This window comes from Schistocerca serialis, chromosome 6 (genome assembly GCF_023864345.2).
Source record: "Schistocerca serialis cubense isolate TAMUIC-IGC-003099 chromosome 6, iqSchSeri2.2, whole genome shotgun sequence".
NCBI lineage: Eukaryota > Metazoa > Arthropoda > Insecta > Orthoptera > Acrididae > Schistocerca > Schistocerca serialis.
Window position 1 is genome coordinate 490,993,402 of NC_064643.1, and position 23,964 is coordinate 491,017,365.

The following is a 23,964-nucleotide window of genomic DNA, read 5'->3' on the forward strand; positions in this document are numbered from 1 at the left end:
GGACGGTATTCCAGCTCATGGTGGGGTCATGTTGCTCGTTCGGGACGATGTCTATTACCATCCCATCCCATTGATCACCCCACTCCAAGCAATAGCTGTCCGTATTACTCTTTCTGCCTTTACTTTTTCCGTTTGTACCGTCTACGCTCCATTGTCAGCCGCAGTTAGTCGGGCTGACATGATGCACCTGCTTGTTCAGCTTCCTCCGCCGTTTTTATTGTTTGGCGACTTCAGTGCCCATCATCCCCTTTGGGGCTCTCCTGCATCCTGTCAGAGGGGCTCCCTCTTGGCAGATGTCTTCAACCATCTCCATCTTGTCTGCCTCGATACTGGCGCCCCGACTTTCCTCTCGGACTCTACTCATACCTACTCCCACTTGGACCTCTCGATCTGTTCTACCACTCTTGCCCGTCAGTTCGAGTGGTATGTCCTTTCTGACACCTATTCGAGTGACCACTTCCCCTGTGTCGTTCATCTCCTCCACCACACCCCATCCCCACGCCCTTTGAGCTGTAACATACCGAAAGCTGACTGGGGACTTTACTCCTCCCTTGCGATCTTTCCGGACCACGATTTTCTCAGTTGTGACAGTCAGGTCGAATACCTCACGGCTGTTATCATTCCTCGTACTACCTCTTCTTCATGTCGCGTTTCCGCCCCTAGTGGAATGAGGCTTGTAGAGACGCTATCCGTGCTCGACGACGTGCTTTATGCACCTTTCGCCGCCATCCTACATTGGCGAATTGTATTGGATACAAACGACTCCAAGCGCAATGCCGTAGAGTCATCAAAGACAGCAAAAAAGCTTGTTGGGCCTCTTTCACCAGCTCCTTTAACAGTTTTACTCCCTCTTCTGTCGTCAGGGGTGGCCTGCGCCGGCTGTCGGGCATTAAGGTCCACTCCTCGATACCTGGCCTGACTTCAGATACTGAGGTCCTTGTTGATCCTGTGGATGTCTCCAACGCCTTCGGCCGCTTTTTCGCGGAGGTTTCAAGCTCCGCCCATTACCACCCTGCCTTCCTTCCCAGGAAAGAGGCAGAAGAGGCTCGGCGACCTTCCTTCCACTCGCTGAATCTGGAAAATTGTAATGCCCCCTTTACTATGCGGGAACTCGAATGTGCACTTGCACTGTCCCGGTCCTCTGCTCCGGGGCCAGATGCCATTCATGTTCAGATGCTGGCCCACCTTTCTCCGGCAGGCAAAAGCTTCCTTCTTCGTACCTATAATCGCGTCTGGACCGAAGGTCAAGTCCCCATGCATTGGCGTGACACCGTCGTTGTTCCTATACCCAAACCCGGGAGGGATAGACACCTTCCTTCTAGTTACCGCCCCATTTCTCTTACAAGCTGTGTCTGTAAGGTGATGGAGCGCATGGTTAACACTCGGTTAGTTTGGATTCTTGAATCTCGACTGCTACTTACTAATGTTCAATGCGGCTTTCGTCGCCGCCGCTCCACTGTTGACCACCTTGTGACCTTGTCGAGATTCGTCATGAACAACTTTTTGCGAAAGCGCCAAACGGTAGCCGTGTTCTTCGATTTGGAGAAGGCTTATGATACCTGTTGGAGAGGGGGTATCCTCCGCACTATGCACAGGTGGGGCCTACGCGGTCGCCTGCCCCTTTTTATTGATTCCTTTTTAACAGATCGCAAGTTTAGGGTACGTGTGGGTTCCGTATTGTCCGACGTCTTCCTCCAGGAGAACGGAGTGCCTCAGGGCTCCGTCTTGAGCGTAGCCCTTTTTGCCATACCGATCAATCCAGTTATGGATTGCATACCACCTAATGTCTCAGGCTCTCTTTTTGTCGATGACTTCTCGATCTACTGCAGTGCCCAGAGAACATGCCTCCTGGAGCGCTGCCTTCAGCGTTGTCTAGAGAGCCTATACTCGTGGAGTGTGGCAAATGGCTTCCAGTTCTCTGAAGAGAAGACGGTTTGCATCAACTTTTGGCGATATAAAGCGTTCCTTCTGCCATCCTTACATCTCGGTCCCGTTGTTCTCCCATTTGTGGAAACAACTAAGTTTCTAGGGCTCACACTGGACAGGAAACTTTGTTGGTCTCCGCACGTCTCTTATTTGGCTGCCCGTTGTACATGTTCCCTTAATGTCCTCAGAGTTCTTAGTGGTTCATCTTGGGGAGCGGATCGCACTGTCCTGCTTCGCTTGTATTGGTCCATAGTCCGATCAAAAATAGTTCAAATGGCTCTGAGCACTATGGGACTTAACATCTGTGGTCATCAGTCCCCTAGAACTTAGAACTACTTAAACCTAACTAACCTAAGGACATCACAAACATCCATGCCCGAGGCAGGTTTCGAACGTGCGACCGTAGCAGTCGTGCGGTTCCGGACTGCGCGCCTAGAACCGCTAGACCACCGCGGCCGGCAGTCCGACCAAAGCTTGATTATGGGAGCCTCGTCTACTCGTCTGCTCGGCCATCCCTCTTATGCCGTCTCAACTCCATCCACCATTGGGGGTTACGTCTTGCGACCGGAGCATTCTACACTAGTCCAGTCGAGAGTCTTTATGCTGAAGCTGCTGAATTACCATTGCCCTACCGGCGCGATGTATTGCTTTGTCGGTATGCCTGCCGGCCGTTGTCAATGCCCGACCACCCCTCTTATCAGTCCTTCTTCGCCGATTCTCTCGACCATCAGTATGGGTTGTATGTGTCTGCCCTGCTGCCCCCTGGAGTCCGCTTTCGTCGCCTGCTTCGACAATTGGATTTTGCACTCCCTACCACCTTCAGAGAGGGTGAGAGCCCCACACCACTGTGGCTCCAGGCTCCGGTTCATATTTATCTCGACCTCAGCTCGCTCCCGAAGGAGGGTACTCCGGCTGCAGTGTATTGCTCACGGTTTGTCGAACTCCGTGCGCGCCTTGTCAGTCACACCTTTATTTACACTGATGGCTCCAAAACTGACGATGGTGTCGGCTGTGCCTTTGTCGTCGGGGCCGGCACCTTTAAATGCCGGCTCCTCGACCAGTGTTCCAGCTTTATGGCCGAGCTTTATGCTCTCCATCAGGCCGTTCAGTATGCCCGCTGCCACTGTCACTCATCGTATGTACTCTGCTCTTATTCACTCAGTGCTCTTCAGAGCCTTGGAACTCCATATCTGGTCCATCCCTTGGTGCAACGGATCCAGCAGTCCCTCCATTCTTCTGCTGCTGATGGCTCTCCTGTCATTTTTCTGTGGGTTCCCGGCCATGTAGGAGTGCCTGGGAATGAGGCAGCTGATGCTGCAGCCTAGGCTGCAGTCCTCCTGCCTCGGCCAGCCTCCCATTGTGTCCCGTCATCTAACATTAGTGGGGTTGTTTGTAGGAGGCTTGTGTCTTTGTGGTGGGATACTTGGTCATCACATCAAGGAAACAAGCTCCGGGCAGTAAAACCGTTCCCAACTGCTTGGACAACCTCCTCCCGACCATCTCGGCGAGAAGAGGTCCTTCTGACTAGGTTGCGGATTGGGCATTGCCGGTTTAGCCACCGCTACCTGCTCTCCGGTGACCCAGCCCCGCAGTGCACTTGTGGTCATGCATTAACAGTGCGCCATGTTTTATTGTCGTGTCCCCGTTTTAGTCAATCTCGTGTTGTCCTGTCTCTGCCATCTACTTTACAGGATATTTTAGCTGATGACGCTCGAGCAGCTGCTTGTGTTCTTCGTTTCATTACTTTGACTGGCTTGTCCAAAGACATCTAACTCCTTCACTTATTTTATCTGCATCTTTGTAAGAACTTTCTGGTGTCCCCCCCCCCCCCCTCCTCCCCCCCTTGAGTTTTACTAGATTCTATGTGCTCTTACTAGATTCTATGTGCTCTGACAATTGTGACTGGGCGCTAATGACCTCAGTAGTTGAGCGCCCTTAAACCCAAAAAAAAAAAAAAAAACAAGTCTCACACCGTAGGATAGAGGGGACTCTATAGGCTAGGTCGTAGACTCCTCTAGGGGAGCTAACCCTGAAATGAAAGCCCGGTCCTCTGGGTTGTGGGTTGAGTGAAGGATTGATACTCCTGCCTTTTAAAAAATTCATTATTGCAAATAAATCGACAAGGAATGCCAGACTGCCCCTGTGAAGACAAACTGCGCTAGGGAACAGGAACATCCATTTATTGGTGCCTAAGTTTGGAACAGGGTGCTAAGGTATGGAATGGGAGTTGTTGCAGTGCAGGAAGGGGAGAGATTAATAAGCGGAAATACTCCCTGTACTAGTCAGGAAAAGAAAAGACAAGGGGAGCATGGAATTGGGTTTATAGCCTTCAGGGATATGAGTAGATCTGCTTCCAGGGATATGAGTCGATCTGTTGTTGCTTTCACCCCACATAATGAAAGAATATATACTTTTCATATGAATGACAGATTTCACAATGTAACCTTTGTGAATGTGTATGCACATACAGAAGAATCTTCTATAATCAACTACCGGTGGTGTGTGACAGAATACCCAGATATGATTGATTCCAAAATAGTTCTTGGTGAAAGGAAGAGGCATTCAGCAGTGTGTTTGGTGAGGAAAGTCTGCATGATGAAACTGATAATAATGGTATGAGGGTTGCTCGGTTTGCTTCTGCAAACAATTTGAAGGCAGTAAGTACATGTTCTCCAAGGAAAAATATTTGCAAAGGGACATGAAAAATACCAGGAACAAATGAAGCAAACCAAATAAGGCTTATATTGATATCAAAGAGGTGGGCATCCAATATGGAAAATGTGTGCACTTTGTGAGGGATTAATTCTGATTCTGACCATAACCTAGTAGGGGCCAAAGTGAGACAGAAACTTGCCATGGCTGCCAAAGAAAGTAGTACGTGAGTAAAGAAATGGAATACAGAACAACTAAAAGATAGGGCTACTGTTCAGGAGTACTAGAACAGATTGAGACAGGAGTTACAAACAAAAGGTAGTGGAGATGATACAGACAAAGAATAGATCTGTATTAAAGATGCCATTAGGTCAACAGCACATGAAATACTGAGGGAAGTGAGGGGACGTAGGATGATGACTGGTATGATGATGATTGTAGACAGGCAGGGGAACAGGGGGAGGAATCAAGGCTGAAATGCTTGCAGCGGGATACTAGCTCAAACAAGGCACTGTATAATGAAAACAGAATAGAGGCAGCAAGGGTACATAGGAGGAGAAAAAAGGGAAGCCACACAGAGAAAGATAAAGGAGTTGAAAGAGCACTACCAAAGGAATGAATGCAGAAAATTCTTAATGAGAATTAAAGAAGGATATCAACAATATAGACCAAAAATAACAGCTTGTAAGGACAAAGAGGGAAATTTGCTGAGAGATAAACAAGATGCTCTGGATAGATGGAGAAAATACTTCAGGGGAATTTTGGAGGGAAATCCTACCAGGAATGAGCAGCCACTCTATTATACCACAGATCCAGAGGAAGTACAGAAGGTAGTGTATTGTCTAAAAAATTACAAAGTGGCAGGAACTGCTGAAATAACCGCAGAACTGCTAAAAAATGGGGGAACTGATCTTCATAAGCGGAGTCACAAACTTAAGTTTATGTGGAATCGGGAATGAATCTCAGAAGAATGGACCCTAAATGTAATTCAACTAATACATGGAAAGGAGACAAAACCTGTTGTTCACATTATCGAGGAATTAGCCTGCTGGATGTAATCTATAAGATGTTTCTAGTATTATCTAAAACAGGTTGCACCATGTGCAGAAGAGATTCTGGGGGTAGTATCAGTGTGGATTTTGGCCTAATAAGTCAACAAGAGACCATATATTTTTGTTGAGGCAAATACATGAAAAGGCATATGAATGTAACATTGAGCTTCATAATCTATATGTAGACTTCTAGCAGGCCTTTGATAGCCTAGATAGAGCACAAATGCTGAATGATGTGCTGCTGCTTGGTATACCATCGAAGTATGCCTCTCATATGCAAGCAACATTGGCTGGTTCCAAGGCTGCAGTGCAAGTGGACAGAGAACCGAGCAAGTGGTTTAGGAGTCAGGCAAAGGGACGCTCTCCCTACAATGCTTCTCAATCTGCCTCTGGAAGCAGTAATGAGGAAGCTTCAGATACATGGAGGAAGCTTCAGATACATGGTTACATAGGCACAAAGTCAACTCAGATATGCGCATATGGTGATGATGTAGCATTTATTAGTAGAGAAGGGTATCACTAGAGAGGACAGCGTTCAAGCTGAAAGAAGCCACAGAACCTAGAGTCCTTTCTATAAATGAAACAAAACTAAGTGAATGAATTTCACCAAGAAGGGAAATAGCTTGGATAGACATTCAGTAGGTGGTTTCAATTTTTAACGTGTGCAGAACTTTGACTATTTGGGCTCTAATATTAACAGCACAAATTTTCATGTCAACTGAAATAAAACTATACATCCTAAGTGGTAAAGATGCTTCCTCATGTTTAAGAAATTGTTGGCCTCTAGGTTATTAAATAGGCAAGTGAAGCTGCAACTATATAAGCTCATGATCAGGCCAATTGTAACCTGCAGATGTGAACCCTGGACGCTAAAAAGTGTTGATGAGCAGCATCCCAGGATGATAATGGTTTCTGGAGACTCAGGACAAATGCTGAGCTGGACTGTCTCATACAAGGAGATGACATTGTGAGAATTATAAGAAGTAGAATAATAGCCTGGCTTTGACATATCCTCAGAATGGCTGCTGGAAGAGCAGCTAGAAAGATTTTTGAATGGAGGCCAGAGACTGAGAGGAAGGCACCAAAAATGGTGCACAGATGATGTGGAAGAAGATATAAAATCTCTGAGTCTGAGAATGGCACAGAAATGTGCTGGAGAGGGCAGAATGGAGGAAACTTGGTGATGAGGCTAAAATCCACACATTGTTGTAATGCCATGGGAAGAAGAAGAAGAAATTATTTTTTCTTGATTTTTCTCATCAATATTGTTTTCAGAGCCTTGATTTTACCACTCCTACATACTTCCATAGTTCAAAGTTCTGACAGACATATCAAACTTAAGATGAAAATCATCTTGACTGAGGTGCTGATGATATCTTGCTGTTCAGTTTTTTAACCCCCAACCATTCATGTGTAAAGTCAGCAAGGCTGATTACTACCCCTAAAATGAGTAAAATTCATAGACTTGGTGAATGCAAACTAAATATTATGGGTGATTACATATTTCTTTTTGTCTACTGATAGTGTCATTTATTTTGCACTTTGTATCCTTGTTGCAGGAAGCCTCTTACGTGCTCTGTCTTGATTCTGTTGCAAGCAACAGCAATCTGTATCTACATGTCTCTAAGCCACCACGAGAAGGCAGTCAGGGCTATCTGTTTTTCAAGGTAAGAACTTAATGTTGGCACTCAATAAGTGTGTGGTTCATTAAGTGAATTTGAGAGTTAATAAATTGGCTATTCATATACATTCAATTTTATTCTGATATTAGATGTATTATCTTAATGCAAAGACAAAACATAACTAATTCACACATCTGACTTAAAGATTTACCCTCAAAAGAATTTGTGTAAACAAGAGTTTTTACACTCTTACTGCAAAAGAGTGTGTAGGGTAATTGAAAGAGAAAACTAAGTGGCAACAAGTGCATCTGTCAGAAGGACTGGATCTATCAGAAAACCTATGATGTTATTGTTCTAAGTTAGGTCAGTAAAAACACCAAAGCCTTCCAACCAGTTTCCTGCAGATCACATTGGCATTGAAACTGAAGACACTCATCAGAGTACTAAAACATTAAATTGAACATTTAAAAATAGATCAGTCTGGTCTTAAAAACAGTTGACTGCTCAGAGTAGCCGAGATAGCAGATCATGATGAAGTTCTATTAAATTTTGCTTCATGTATGTTTTGGAATTATTTCCTTTCGCAGCTTGTATTTATTGAGAATATTATGTGGAGAATAGTCCTGCATGATTAGGGCCAGCTGATTATGATGGAAATTTGGCACTTCAGCCAAGTGAAGTTTAATATCGAGTCTTCTGTTTTTAGAGATACTTGCATCATTTGATGAGAATAGATTTTTAGCTCGTGTGTGAAAACATTAAAAAAATACAGATAAATTGCTAATATTGTGTGTTATAAAATTGAAATAGGATTGCTGACCTGTAATTCCTTTTGGGAGGCAAAATATTAAGTACTGCCAGTACACATACAAAAGTATGTGCAATTATCCTAACTTTTGGAACTTGAGTTCATCCGCAGGAAGGGGAGAGGGACAGGTTGGGGAAGGTGGATTGTCAAACCATAAGATATTCCCAGACCATTATTCATACCCCAAGGTTCCAGCACCTGCAGTCATCCTTTCACTTCCACATGCTCCCGCCCCACCACTGACAGAGCAACTTGTGAAATTACACATACTGCTTGCCAACTAACATGTGTCCACTGCACAGTGTTTTTTGTAGGAATGAGCTAAACTGGCGGAGTACATGAATGTAAATAGCATATACTCAGATATTCAGTAGCTAGTTAATGAATATGCCCTGCAGCACAACTCAAGGGATCTTAACACTTGCTACACCACACAGGGCCATTTGGATCCTCCCATCCTGTATTCATACTAGTTTCCGTGGCGTGCCTTCCCAAAAATCTTTGCATCCCAATGACCAACCCCCCCCCCCCCTCCCTACCTCCAACTTAACTTCTGTTAACATACAATCCCCCTTCTCATTTTTCATTATTGCTTTTTGTAGTTTTCTGGTTTGTATTTTCTTATTCTCATAGTTCTTATTTGCACTGTTCATTTAATTTCTAATCTGTATTTACTTCCCCTTCTGTCCTTGTCTCTCAGCAGAAGCTTGTAAAGTATTCACCATTGGAGTGGAATAAAAGTCATATCACAGTTATTATTAATTGAGAGAAAAAAACTATGGAAACCATGAAAGCAGAGGAAACTAAACTTCTTTTTAACAGAACACACTTTGATTCGCTCTTTCAACAGTGTCAAAGATAATATAGTTAAGTCACAAAATCAGAATAAATAAAGTAGCACTTGCCCACTTGTTTGATTCAACACTTCCCACCTCAAAATGATATCTGAAAGTAACCATATTTATCATTTTTAATGTAATTTTCTTAAAATGACATGATTCAGTATCATTGTTAACAAGAGTGCTTTATTTTTGTCTGTTGAAATGTGTCAAAATCAGTTGTTCCATCCATAATTTTCTCCCAGATGAAATGGCGTGTCATGGCAGTATGTTTTGTTCTTGATTTATCTGTATGATTCTTGGAGTATATAATTACCACGTAATTGTCACGCCACACAGATGTTGACCCTCCAATCAGGTTTTAGGTCAGGACTCCTCAGAAACTCTCACTTGTATCAACTCTCTTGCACTGGGCTGGGTGCCAGTGATAAATATTCTGCTTCTATTGCTTGCTCAAAGCAAGTGAACTTTGGTTCATGCTCTTTCAGTACACTGGAGATACTGCCAGTATTATCGCATACCTGGTAGTACTGGAACAATCTATACAAGTAGCCCAATCAGCACCAGCGAATGCTAGAAGTATTTGACCAGTGGGATAATGTGTGAGTTAGTAATGAGCAGTTTGCTTCTCATAATAGTTCAGTTTTTACTACATCCCAATGATTCATGTTAAATTTTCGACAGAATTGTTACAACTTTGCCACCGAGGAAGCTATGTCTGGATGACTCTTTTGCTAAAGGTAAAGGGGTTCACCAACAATCTCATGACATGGAAAATTTCTTCATCATCACATTTATCATCAAGGAAATTGTTTCATTTCCATTGGAGTCTTGGTTTCCAAAACATTTTGAAGTCCGAATCTGTCAATCATTTAATTAATATACTTGATCTGAGAAAGATTAATTGTTCCATCTTAGCTGATTTCAGAATGCTCTCCTAACATGTGGTACCATGTCCATGTGCTTAATTTCAAAGCAGCTTTCTAGAAGAGTTTTCACCTTTTGCCTCTGTTGTGACTTGGCAAGACAGCCAAGCCACTAGGAGGTGAAGCCGAAAGGCACGCGTTTAAGCTCACGCAGGCTGGCGTGAGGTCTGGAACAGGACAAGGTAATGAATATAGCAAGTAAAGTATGTAGCTTCTTGAATACTTAACTTTAATCCATAATTGGTGAACATCTGTCTGACGGTACATGCATCACAAGATAATGTGATGGCGCCTTGCTAGGTCGTTGCAAATGACGTAGCTGAAGGCTATGCTAACTATCGTCTCGGCAAATGAGAGCATAATTTGTCAGTGAACCATCGCTAGCAAAGTCGGCTGTACAACTGGGGCGAGTGCTAGGAAGTCTCTCTAGACCTGCCGTGTGGCGGCGGTCGGTCTGCAATCACTGACAGTGGCGACACGCGGGTCCGACATAGACCAATGGACCGCGGCCGATTTAAAGGCTACCACCTAGCAAGTGTGGTGTCTGGCGGTGACATCACATTCCTCCCCCACAAATCGGCAGACGGTTGTGGCATAAGGCTTCCGCCCACCGTGGGGAGGACCCCATGTTGACGTATGCGACGAGGTGGGGAGCCTAACAACAGGCGAGGCTGTGCCAACCGCACCTTGCCATTCGGTCCGAGGGGAGATAGGAAACGCCTGAAAACCTAGTCCAGGGTGCATGGCAACATGCGGTGTACGCGCCCGTAGAGAGACAGGAGGGGCCGAAGGGTCGACCTCCATCGGGTCGGGGCACCCGACGGGCGAAGACGCCATGTGGTCCGGAGCGGGCAAGAAGTCCATGGCACAGGACAACGGGTCACGGGAAGCGATCGGCGGCCCGTGACCCAGGGAGGCGCCCGTCGGTTGCAGCGACGCATCCACCGCGTGCGTCGCCGGCGGTAGAACAGGCGGCGGCGCATCGCCATGGGGCAAAATGGAAGGCAGCGTCGGTAACACCTGGGGATGAGGCGAGCCAGTAGATGGGTCCTCAGGACGCTGACCGGACGGCACCGTCGCTGAAAGCAGACGGGGAGCGACAGAACCCGTGCGACGACAGAGGCACAGCTGATTGAGATGCCGACGCACCTCACCAGAGGCCCCCAAAACCAGATACATAGCGTGGCCGAGGCAGCGAAGAATGCGCCCTTCGAGCCAACGCCGTGAACCTCGATATTTGCGATAGTATACAACGTCGCCTGGGGCAAAAGCAGGTGTCTGCCGCTGCACAGGAACCTGATGCGGCGGATGTAGCAAAGACATCAAGGTTCGATGAGGGCGACCGTGAAGCAACTCAGCCAGCGAGCGACCATCGCGGGGCTGAGAGCGATACGAGGACAAAAAGAGCAATAAGGCGTCCTCCCGAGAATGCGACTCTTTCAACTTCAACATCTGTGACTTGAAAGTCCTGACCAATCGTTCAGCGGCACCGTTTGACTGTGGCGAAAACGGCGCGGACGTCAGATGTTGAATACCATTGGCCTTGCAGAATGACAGTCTGCGAACATGAATTGTGGGCCATTGTCAGAAACAATAGTCTGTGGAAGACCTTCAATGCAAAAGATAGCGGATAACGCTTGGATGGTGGCAGAAGACGTCGTGGAAGACATCCGGACAACAAAAGGAAAATTACTGAATGAATCGACCACAACCAACCATCGAGCATTCCAGAATGGACCAGCAAAATCGATGTGTAAGCGTTGCCAAGGGGTAGTGGCTTTTGACCATGCAAAGAATTTCCGCGGTGGTGCGGATTGTTGTTCGGCACACGCCATGCAAGAAGAGCACATATTCATAATCGCAGCATCGATTCCAAACCAAGTACAGTGCTGACGAGCAAGTTGTTTCGTTCGCGCTATACCCCAATGTCCTTGGTGGAGTTGCCGTAAGACAGAAGACTGTAACGAACGTAGGACCACGACCCTGGACTGATCATTATCAGAACGCAACAGCCTTATCCCTTCATTCTGTGTAAATGTAACTACATCATCCTAATATACTGACAGAATGGTTTTCCCTTCCTTTGCACCAAATTTGTTTACACATGGATCTGCATTGTTTCAAGTAAATCCGTTTTTCTTGTGAGTTAATAAAAGGATCATTCTAGCATCTGCCACTTCACTTCAGTCCGTATAATGACTTGTTTAACTTTCAACCCAAACTTTCTTCATGAAGCCTTCTAGCTGGGGCACATACATTCCCATTACAAACTTCTAGGACACGTAGAGGGTTGTGAGTACAGAACATTTTGAGTAGGATCTCATATCCGGAATCGTATAGTTTTTGTTCTACGACAGTTTCAATTCAGATGTGTACCTCTTCAACTTCTGCTTAGGGCAAGAGAAACATCTCGGAGTTCCCTGTCCTGGTATCCAACAGGGTAGACACGATGATGTGTACTATGTCAAACGACCCCCAGATGTCACTTACTGTCTGCTTTGCTGTGAGACCGAGTCAATACCTGTGCATCACCGACCGAGGAAACATGGTGCAGTACACATTTGCGGAATACACAGACATGCTCCTTGTGTATGGCGAAGCTGGAGGTAACTGAAGAGCTGCTAGGTGGCTGTATCATGAGAGTTTTCCACACCGTCACACTCCATCGCACAAACCGTTTGCACCGAGCGAGGTGGCGCAGTGGTTAGCACACTGGACTCGCATTCGGGAGGACGACGGTTCAATCCCATCTCCAGCCATCCTGATTTAGGTTTTCCGTGATTTCCCTAAATCTTTTCAGGCAAATGCCGGGATGGTTCTTTTGAAAGGGCACGGCCGATTTCCTTCCCAATCCTTCCCTAACCCGAGCTTGCGCTCCATCTCTAATGACCTCGTTGTCGACGGGACGTTAAACACTAACAACCACCACCACCACAAACTGTTTGCCCAAGTTACACAACAGCTACGAGAAACGGGTACCTTCAGCGTAAGAAGGCAGGACTGTGGTACTCCACTGTGATGCCGCACTTCCGAATTTCAAGAGGTGTATTGCGTCGCATTGAAGATAGCCCATCAACGAATTCGAGAACAATTGCACGTGCAATGGCTGTTAGTCACAGTACCGTCTTGGACGTCCTGCATGAGCAACAATTACATCCGTACCACATACAAAGGGTATATGCTATGAGTCCAGCAGACTTTCCACAATGCGTCGCCTTCTGCACATGGTTCCTGCACCATTTCGTCAACGCGCCCCTGTTTCCAAGTTGAGTTATCTGCACAGATGAATGTAGGTTCACAAGCAATTGTGTTCTGAATGCTCGAAATAGCCACGTCTGGGCAGACGAAAACCCTCGTGCCACGCATGTTCAGGTATTTCAAGACAGGTTTGGAATTAACATGTGGGCAGGTATTTTGGATGGTCATTTGATTGCACCATACCTCCTTCCATCCAAGCTCACGGGTCCCACATACTTAGTCTTCCTACGACATGTAATGGACCTTTTCTTGGGAGCTGTGCCATTGAATGTCCGTCAGGAAATGTGGTTTCAGCATGATGGAGCACCACCTCACTTTTCACTGGATCTCCAGAGACATCTCAACAGACGGTATGGTGAAAGATGGATAGGCCATGGTGGTCCAACCACGTGGCCGCCACGATCGCTGGATTTAACCCCTGTGGACTACTACTTGTGGGGTCGTATGAAAAGCTTAATTTATGAGACACCTGTAGAGACAGAGGAAGATCTGCTGGCACGAGTTCTGGCCGCTGCACAAGACATTGAAGAGACAACAGGTGGGATGGAGAGAGTGTACCAGAACATGCTTCGGAGGTACAATGTGTGTAACAACGTTGGTGGTTGCCACATCGAGCCGCTGTTGTAATGCATCCGTATGTTGCGGCTGGTGCCGTAGATGCTGGGTTCTTGTTGGTGTCAACTAATGTAAACCATAAGGTGTAAGTTTTAATGCAAATGTATAAGTAATAATGGAACTAGACAGTATTCTTTTCAAATGGATTGCAAAACTTGTACTGGGTCACGCCTAAGTACATTCCTCACGCAGGTGTGGAGGAGATAATCATCTGCATTGAAACTGTCATAGAACAGAAGTGGTATGTTTCCGGACATGGGTTCCTGTTCAAAATGTTATGTACTTACTACCCTCTACATGTCTTAGAAATGTGGAATTTCCGACCACCCTGTGTGTGTGTGTGTGTGTGTGTGTGTGTGTGTGTGTGTGTGTGTGTAACACCTGCTGCACATCTGACGCATAAAAACTCGTATATTACATGGCTGTGAAAAAAGCATAACATCACGTTTTCACTCATGCATCCTCAAAGTTTATGTAACAGGTATGTAACTCCTGATAATTTAGTGCAGACAGTATCTGTGTGGAGATTCCAAGTGCACACCCATAAGTTTAACAGCCATAAAATTGTCGTTGGCAATGGATAAGCCAAAAATTACATTTTCAGTTTTATTCTGATTTATAGTAACTTCATTGTATTTAAACCAGATAGTGGAAATTCTTAGGTCAGCTTTGCTTTGTTCCTTTAGATCCCCTATGTCATTACCAGTTGCACTGAAAGTGCAATGCTGTCGTCAGTATACAGAACAGATTTACATGGCATGGAGTAGGTATGTCATTGATATAAATTATAAACAGTAAGGATACCAGCAAGGAAAATTGAGGCACTACTCTTGAACTATATCTAGGAATTCAGAGCTCATGTCAATAATACTATTAATGATTATCAGTAAAGTGTACCACCTGTTTCCTGTTGTCTTGATACAATTATATAAGAGTGAGATCTGTATCTCTACTTCTGTTGCACCCCATTTCATCTGTTAGAATCCAATGACTCACAAATTTCACTTGTAACTTAGTTCCCCAGTCATACTGTAATCATGAGAACAGTCTTTAATCATCCAACAGTTAAATTGGAGAAAATTACAGTTCGGTCAGTGGTGGGCATGATAAGAAATCCTGTGAAACATTACTAAACGTCTTCTCTGAAAACTGCCTATAACAGATAGTTAGGAACTCTGTTCAAGATTGAGATATATTGGATCTAATGACAACAAATAGTCCTGACCTCGTTGATGTCCACATTGAAACTGGTATCAGTGACTATGATGTGGTTGTGACAATGACGATTAACAAAGTAAAAAAGGACAACTAAAACAAGCAGAAAGATATGCATTCAGTAAACTGATAAAATATCAGTTGTATCATATCTCACTGAGGAATTTGAAACTTTCAGCACAGGGCAGACGCATGTAAAGGAATTGTGACTAAAGTTAAAAAGAATAGTTGACCATACAGTGGATAGATATGTACCTCAATTTAATCTTCATACCACTAAAAAGATAAATGAAATAATTATTAGTGTCTGTGGTGTTGAGAAACAGCTGAAATCGTTAAAATTGAAACAAATCGCCAGGCTCCAATTTAATTCCTGTCAGATTCTTTAGTGAATTTGCAGCTGAATTAGCCCCTCTTCTAACTATATTGTATCATAGATCCCTCAAACAAAAAACTGTGCCTAGTTCTTCGAAAAAGGCACAGATCACACCCATCTCCAAGAAGGTTAGTAAAAGTGATCCATGAATCAACCATCCAATAACCTGGACATAGATTTGTTGTAAAATCTTGGAACATATTCTGAGCTCAAACATAATTAGGTATCTTAAACAGAATGACCTCCTCAGTGCTAACCAGCATGGTTTTCGAAAAATCATTGTTAGTGTGAAACCCATCTCACACTTTTCTCGTGTGACGTACTGAAAGCTTTGGATCAAGGTAACCAGGTAGATGCAGTATTTCTTGATTTTCAAAAAGCATTTAACTTTGTATTGCACCTAGGCATTTTGTCCAAGTATGGTCATATTGGGTATTAAGTGAAATTTGAGACTGGCTTTGAGGACTTTTTGGTAGGGAGGAAACAGCATGTTACATTGGATGGAGAGTCATTGTCAGATGTATAAGAAACTTTGGGTGTGCCCCAGGGAAGTGTTTTGTGACCCTTGCTGTTCATGTTGTACATTAATTACACTACTGGCCATTAAAATTGCTACGCCAAGAAGAAATGCAGATGATAAACAGGTATTCATTGGACAAATATATTATACTAGAACTGACATGTGATTACATTTTCACGCAATTTGGGTGCATAGATCCTGAGAAATCAGTACCCAGAACAAGCACCTCTGGTTGTAATAACGGCCTTGATATGCCTGGGCATTGAGTCAAACAGAGCTTGGATGGCGTGTACAGGTACAGCTGCCCATGCAGCTTCAACATGATACTGCAGTTCATCAAGAATAGTGACTGGCGTATTGTGATGAGCCAGTTGCTCGGCCACCATTAACCAGACGTTTTCAATTGGTGAGATATGTGGAGAATGTGCTGGCCAGGGCAGCAGTTGAACATTTTCTGTATCCAGAAAGGCCCGTGCAGGACCTGCAACATGCGGTCGTGCATTATCCTGCTGAAATTTAGGGTTTCGCAGGGATCGAATGAAGGGTAGAGCCACTGGTCGTAACACATCTGAAATGTAACGTCTGCTGTTCAAAGTGCCGTCAATGCCAACAAAAGGTGACAGACGTGTAACCAATGGCACCCCTTACCATCGCGCTGGGTGATGAGCTAGTATGGCGATGACAAATACACTCTTCCAATGTGCATTCAGCGCGATGTCACCAAACACGGATGCTACTATCCTGATGCTGTAAAAAGAACCTGGGTTCATCCATAAAAATGACGTTTTGTCATTCGTGCACCCAGGTTCGTCACTGAGTACAGCATCGCAGGCGCTCCTGCCTGTGATGCAGCGTCAAGGGTAACCGCAACCAAGGTCCCCGAGCTGATAGTCCATGCTGTTGCAGATGTCGTCGAACTGTTCGTACAGATAGTTGTTGTCTTGCAAATGTCCCCATCTGTTGACTCGGGGATCGAGACATGGCTGCATGATCCATCACAGCATGCGGATAAGATGCCTGTCATTTCGACTGCTAGTGATCCAAGGCCGTTGGGATCCAGCACAGCGTTCCGTATTACCCTCCCGAACCCACCGATTCCATATTCTGAAGTGGTGCAGAGATTGGCAACTTGCTTTAGATGTTCAGAAATGTAAAATTTTGCACTTCGTAAAATAAAATAAAAGTTATATCCTATGACTATAGGGGTGCAGTTTTATTTTCCTTGTGACATATTCTACACTTAGGAGCTTCTTTCTATATATCCATTGTGGGTAGATGTTTCGTTAAGTTCCCTTGGCAAGTCATTAGTCCTACCATGAGTTCAACCTGTCACTTGTTCAGATCCAGGGTTACAGAACTCCTCTTGAAACATGGCTTTGGCATCATTAGCTTGCCATTTTTGATTTTTTATAACAATCACAAAATTTTCAGCGTGTTGCCTACTGATCCAGCTATGTAGTTTCGATTTTACCATTTTCCTTGGTTATGGTTAGGTCAGGTTCTGGCCCAATAAATGGAGTCACTGCACCTGTCCTGCCCAGCCTGTCAGCATGTTTATTGCCATTCATTCCTGTGTGACCAGAGATCCACAGCAAGTTTATCCTCGTTGTACCTGTCGTCAATTTCTGACAAGCGCCTTATGGGCTGAAAGCTTCGCTTGTGGCAGTCTTTTTTCTGTGCCTATCTGTGACTTAGCTTCTCAGCTATATTAAGCCCTTTTTCCTGCACCACTTTCGCACAATGTTAAATGCACATTGACCCATTGTTTGAGCAGTACTAGCACACTTGTGGAAGTACAGGGTGTTTCAAAAGGAACAACCTGATTTTTGACGTAACTATGTAACATGGGATGCCGTGGTAAGGAAATGTGTGTTGTTTGAATGGGCATGGCCTAAAGGTTCAGCAAATTTCTATTAGATGCCAGTTTGTCTGTCCTCTCAGTTGCAGTCAGTCAGGATGCTGTCTGCTCCACAGAAAGCATTTTGTGTGCTGCAGTGCTGCTGATGAAAACACAGAGCATTTGTAGTAGCAGAGATAAAACTTCAAACTTTTTTGAGTATTTTGCACCAGCCCATGTTTGTTGTATGTCTTTATAAGTAAATGAGACTTTGAAATCATAATGTATGGAAAGTTCTGCTTGAGAATTACTAATTATCTAGGAATAAAGGAGATGGCTCACTTAAAGTCTGAAGCACTGCTTGATAGGTATACAAACAAAATGTACAAAGATTTGCTAGCTTTCGAAATGCACTACTTTTTTAAGCTTATAGGGGTGGGAGAAAGAGGAAGAAAGTGTACGTGTTTTCCCTACAAGTTTGAAAAAGAAACTGTATTCCAAAAACTAGCAAAGCTCTGTACCTTTTGTTTGTGTACCTATAGACAACACAGTGCTTCTGAGTTTCGGTGAATCGTCTTCTTTACTCCTAAATAATTTGAATTTTGAAATCTGATCATTCTTTTTGAAACACCCAGTATTACTACGAATAAATCATCTGGCCATCCTTGGTGAATGTAGCCTTTAGTATTTGATTCTTCAATAAGTTCAGGTTCCACAGTAATAGGGGACAAACACCCCCCACCCCACTGCCACTCCCAAAATCCCACCCACCCCTTTGTGGACAGACAACCCCCTAGTTGTTTCGATCACCATTTTCTCATTCATCTTGGTGGTGTATACTTTTCTTCTACTGAACATGGTAGTACTCTCCTACACATGTTGGTCTCTATGCCATGGTCTTCTACAACCCTAACCAGGAATTCAAAGCCCTTTTGATATCCCAGAAGATGCAGGGAGTAACTTCCTGAGAGGCTAGAGCTTTTCCACCTTCCCAAGAAGTTGGTGCAGTGCTTTTTACATGATTTACCTGGTTGATTTGTAACGTCTTCATAGAAAAGGACATACTGATCGATCTCGTAACCTTAGCCTCGGTATGATCAGTTCTCCATAGATTTGGAATAAAAACAACCGTCACTGTCCTCCAAGAGCTAGACATGATTCCTGCTGCTAAGCTGAGCCTAATCAGTTTACACAGGATTGTAATTAATCCCCCAGAGCTGGAAAGGTTCAATCTGGGCCTTGTGACTTTTCCTCCCACTGAATGTTTTTCAAAGTAACAAATTCTCCGGCAGATTCCCAGTCCTCAGTGCATTGAGGGAAGTGAGTTCTTAGGAGCACATCCAGCATCATTGTCTTTGTATATACACCATCCTCCATCCATGGAGCATCTCTTAGATTAGCTGGTACTCTAGTGAGGATTTCACGAGGTCCAATGCAAGTAGCTGCACCTACTTCCTCACAAAATATCTTCCAGGCTACAGTTTCACTTGCGTAACCACAAGATTGTATTGAAAGGTTTCTCGGTAGTTTGCCCATTGTCTTTTCTTGCTTGCGAGCTTGAACAGTCTTTTTACCTGCTTCCTTTGCAGTTCCAGATTGTTGTTCCACCAATGTACACTCCTGTTTGTGCTTTTCTTGGTGTTTGGGCAGTATTATAAGTATGAGGTAACAATGGCAGATGTCACTGTGTCTGCCATTTCCGTGAAATCTATTGTGTTTTTATCGGAAGCTCTAGTTTCAGATAAGTGTGAATTTAGATCTTTTCTATATGAGTGTCCCAGTCTGTTTCTGTAGGATTCCTATAGACCCTGGTCTGTTTGACAACCATTTCAAACTCAAACTTTATGTTGATGCCTTTTAGAAAATTATCTGACCTGTAGTCAGGAAAAAAGGAGGGGGGGGGGGGGGGCTGGTGTACCTGAAGCATTTGACACCTGAACAGCATCAAAGTAGTGCCCTTGGTTCTCCTCACACTTCTCCCAGCGGTGCTGCCATTGTTGGAAGAATACCGAAGAAGCCTCTTTCAGAATGGTGTTTAGCTTGGCTGTTGTTGCTGCCACAGTGCTCAGCGAGGTCTCACTGTATCCCTGAGGCTCCGTTAATGGCACATCTTTCCATGTGCGATGGACCCCTTGGCGTGGATCGCATCTTGCCTTGGGTTAAACATAAAGAGAATTTGAAAAGTACTACTGGAGTAGATAAAGGAGAGATGGGGTATTGTGGGACACTCTTCATCTGGTTCATCAACTGAATCCTGTCCGGCATGGGAGACTCGGCCAGTAGCTGTGCTACACCTGTCATTAGCCTCAGATACATGTGAGCCTCTCCGCCCACTTGGTAAGTGCTTCACTAAGGTGGTGTCCCAAGGAGAGGCTTACTATTGTTACTGGAACACTTTTTTCTTTTCCCTGCCATCCACAAACACAGCTCGGCACCAGTTAATGTTTACCAAATGTGTCGCATGAAAATACTCGGTCAGTATCGGCAAATGTTTGTTTTTGTTTAGTGTAGGAGTTTTAGATCAACATTGTTTTATATGTTCTTCATTAACTCACATGGACCTGTAACCATTGTTTTAGTAAGACACAACAGTCATACCACACACATTAATATTTACTGAGAGGAGGGGGGGAGTGTACTCCATTAACACAAAGAAAGCGTTTCTTGTTCTTAACAGAACAAACATTTTAAAAAATGTCTAAGGCAATCCAGGCATGTCACAAAAACAGAATAAACATAGGAGCTCTTGTCCATTTGTTTATCTTTTAACACTATCTTTGACCACCTCTTTCTGATGCCTCCCCATTCATCTGTCTCTCCTTTTCTCACAATAGGTAGGTCTCTCTCACAGTCTGAGTGACCTGCTCTTCCTTTTTCACCTCCACCAACCTACCTCTCTCTCCTCCGTGGGGAAGGAACTAATAATTCTAAGAGCTGGAATATTTTCCTCTATTTTTATGTCTCTGTTGGTTGTACTAAAAAAATTTTCCCCTGGATGTTGTTACTGACCAGCAATTATGTTCTCCCCCCCCCCCCTCTCTCTCTCTCTCTCTCTCTCTCTCTCTCTCTCTCTCTCTCAAGGAATGTCCCTATTAATACAGTTAACACTACATGTTGTATTTTAATCATAATGTTTCATGCAACTGATACTGAATAACTTCCATATATTTCAGGAACTAAAATCTGTTTCACAAATGCTGTATCCAGATATGTCCGTTGAAGGCATCCACAAGAAGATCAATCTTGCTGATGAACTCCTAGCTTGGGAACATGAACGGTACAGCATTAGAAGGCTTCCAGCTTTTACCTTATCGTCTCTCAGAGTAAGTGTTTAATCACAAATACTGTAGTCAATTGTTTCATTGTGAGTAGTTTTTGAAATATTTTGTCTTCATGTTGTCTGTGAAATGACAAAAAACCACTGAGACTTGCTATAATTTATATTTTGGTGAAATGCTTATGTACTACAGATCTTTTGCACCCATGCACTACTAATATTTCTAAAGAACACATTTTGTCAAAGAATGCATAAAGAAAAGAACATTTGTTAACATCAAACATAAATTTAAGTGTTTGGAAACTTTTGTGAAGGTATTTGTCTGAATTGTAGCCTTGTACAGATATGAAATGTGGATGACAGGTAGTTCAGACAAGAAGAGTAGGATTTTGAGATTTGGTGCCACAAAGGAATGCTGCAGATTAGATGGATTGATCGTGTAATTAATGAGATGGTACTGAATAGAATTGGAAAGAAAAGAAATTTGTGGCACAACTTGATTGGAACCAAGAGGTGAATACAGTAAGGAGATTTAAATGGATGTGGGGTATAGTAATTATATGGGGATGAACAGGCTTGCATAGCATAGAGTAACATGGAATGCTGCATCAAACCAGCCTTTAGGTTGAAGGTCATGGTAACAATGTAACTGAAATTTAGTGTGAAAGATTCTTTGAACAGTAACTATAAATAAAATGCCATTTAACATTGTTCGATTTTTGCCTGACAGCTTTTTTTCCATTGTTTGATAAAATGCCATTTAGTCTGAAATAAGTTAAGCATAACATTTGAAACTTCTTAGAAATATATGTTTGCAAATGCTCAAAAATTATCAAAAGTATCCCTCTTTTTTCACAAACTAATACAGTGAAATTAGTAACAGTTGTTTCTGAAGGAGGATACTTTGCCAAAAGTGTCTAAAAAGCACAGCTTAGGACAAAGTTTTCTCAGCACTCGTAAATATTATACATGCTCAGTATATCATGATAAGCATGAGTGTTATCACACTTGGTGAAAGATCATGTGAAAATTATGTAAGCAGCAAAATATTAGAGTCTGGAATTTCTAATGTGCAAACACAATCTCGCACAAAGGCTGCATTATACTTTCCCTAAATAAAGTTTGGATACTTTGAAGAAATAAGTTTTATGTTGCCTCTGAATGTGTGTGTGTGTGTGTGTGTGTGTGTGTGTGTGTGTGCGTGCATGCGTCAAATCAACGTGAAAACTTACTGAACTTTGTATTTTTTTTATTAGAGTCATAAAGAAGCAAGAAGGCACACAATATTGGACACCAGAGATTCAACAGATGTTACTCATCTAGTGCAAAATATTCAAGTTGTTGCTGAAGCCCTTGCCAGGCATATTTATAATTTATCATCAGGAGAAGTATTCTCGGAGAATCTCGTAAGTTCATAAATACTGATGTTGGCTGTATTTGTACATCTATGGCTGTATTGTTAATCCTGAATATTTCTTGTGTAGGGTGTGCAGGTGGAGTCCATCAGCTCATGGCTGGATTTTCTGAGTTCTCAACCACGTTCAGCTCAGCTTTTAGCTGACAAACAGAATACACTGGTCTCAACTCTCAAGGACACCATGTCCAGGTGTGTTAACATTATAAATGCAAGTTTCTACTTTTTTTAAAAAAAATACCCCCTACATTTATCAGTGCATGAATCTGTGGTTATATTCAAATAAACATTTAATAATGTTTCAAATGTTCTTTGACATTATTAGGTAAAGGATTGCTACTCATTGTAAAGAAGAGTGACACAACAAAAAGACTCGCACATTAGCTTACGGCCCAAACCTTCTTGAAAAAAGAAAAACGCGCAGGCGCACACACGACCCACGCGCACTTGACCACCATCTCCAGCAGCTTGAACCACAATGCATGAGAATCCGGCAATTTCAAAGATCGCTTGCAAGCAAAATATATTGAGCGCACAGATGTCGCGGCACGAGATATTGATTTGGTTTATACCATTGACACCAATGACAAAAGATGACAGTAATTTAACTTACCTTACTCATCACCCAGATCTTCTTCTTCGTAAATCTTGCATGTTGTGTATGGAGCTGGGAGCAATCCTTTTTTGCCATAGTACACAATCTCAGAACTAAGTCCCACCATGGGAGAGTAGCGCAAATACACTGTACCAGCTTCAGTTCACTCATCTATAGAGAACTGCTGACAAGGTTCATTATTACCCTGTAAATGAAATCAATAACTAATCGATATCTGGCATCATGACAGTTGGTGCTAGAAATGTATCACTTCCAAATGATCTTGGTAATTTCTGAGAATCTATGCCTCTGCTGATGTATATGTTCTTGCTGTTAGTTTCTGTGCATGTTCTTTATAGTTGTTTATATGTGTCTTCTGTATATTATGTGTGGGTATTAGTACATTTAAATGTTTGTTTGTGTTAACCAATCTGTGGTTGCTTTACTTAATCACTTTACTGAATATTAAAGCAAAAGACAACAGGTTATGAGCCCAGCAGACCCAGTAAGCACAGTTATTTAAAAATCACAAAACAAAAAAGAAAACTCAAGTTATGGCATTAAATTCATTTTCACTTGTAGAAAAACTGAAAGGAAGAGAGAACTAAAATAAGATTCAGTTCGCACTGAAAACATATTTTCAACATGAAACGTACAGGAATGCATCTCGGGTGAAGTAAAGGATGAGGAGTCGAAAGTGTATGATGCTAGAGCGAAAATAATATTGCCAATTGATCCAGCAATTTGTGTGTGCCTGCAGAACATGAAAACCACAAAAGAAGGATGGGACAATGTAAAACAGGTATATGAGAACTCACGACTTTACAGAAGGATTGGTTTGCTGACTACACTCCTCATAACTTGACTAGAGAACTGTACGCACATCAGTAGAATAATATGTATCTAAAATTCTTACTTCTAATAAGTTAAACTCTTTGAATTTTGAAGTGAAAGATAGTGGGTAGGGTGCATTTTGTTCGCAGTATATGAGATGACTACAAAGTAGTGACTGAGAGCCTGGAGAATTCCAAT

General features: G+C 43.3%; 1 protein-coding gene across 1 annotated transcript in view; it reads left to right on the plus strand.

Annotated features, from left to right (window-relative positions):
• The window catches only part of LOC126484433 (nicalin), a 128,212-nt gene that overhangs the window by 59,767 nt on the left and 44,481 nt on the right, over positions 1–23,964 (plus strand). The window contains exons 7-10 of the mRNA XM_050107950.1: positions 7,190–7,297; positions 20,820–20,969; positions 22,180–22,329; positions 22,408–22,529. Of these exons, the coding sequence (XP_049963907.1) occupies positions 7,190–7,297; positions 20,820–20,969; positions 22,180–22,329; positions 22,408–22,529 (530 nt within the window). The remainder of the gene's footprint in view (positions 1–7,189; positions 7,298–20,819; positions 20,970–22,179; positions 22,330–22,407; positions 22,530–23,964) is intronic.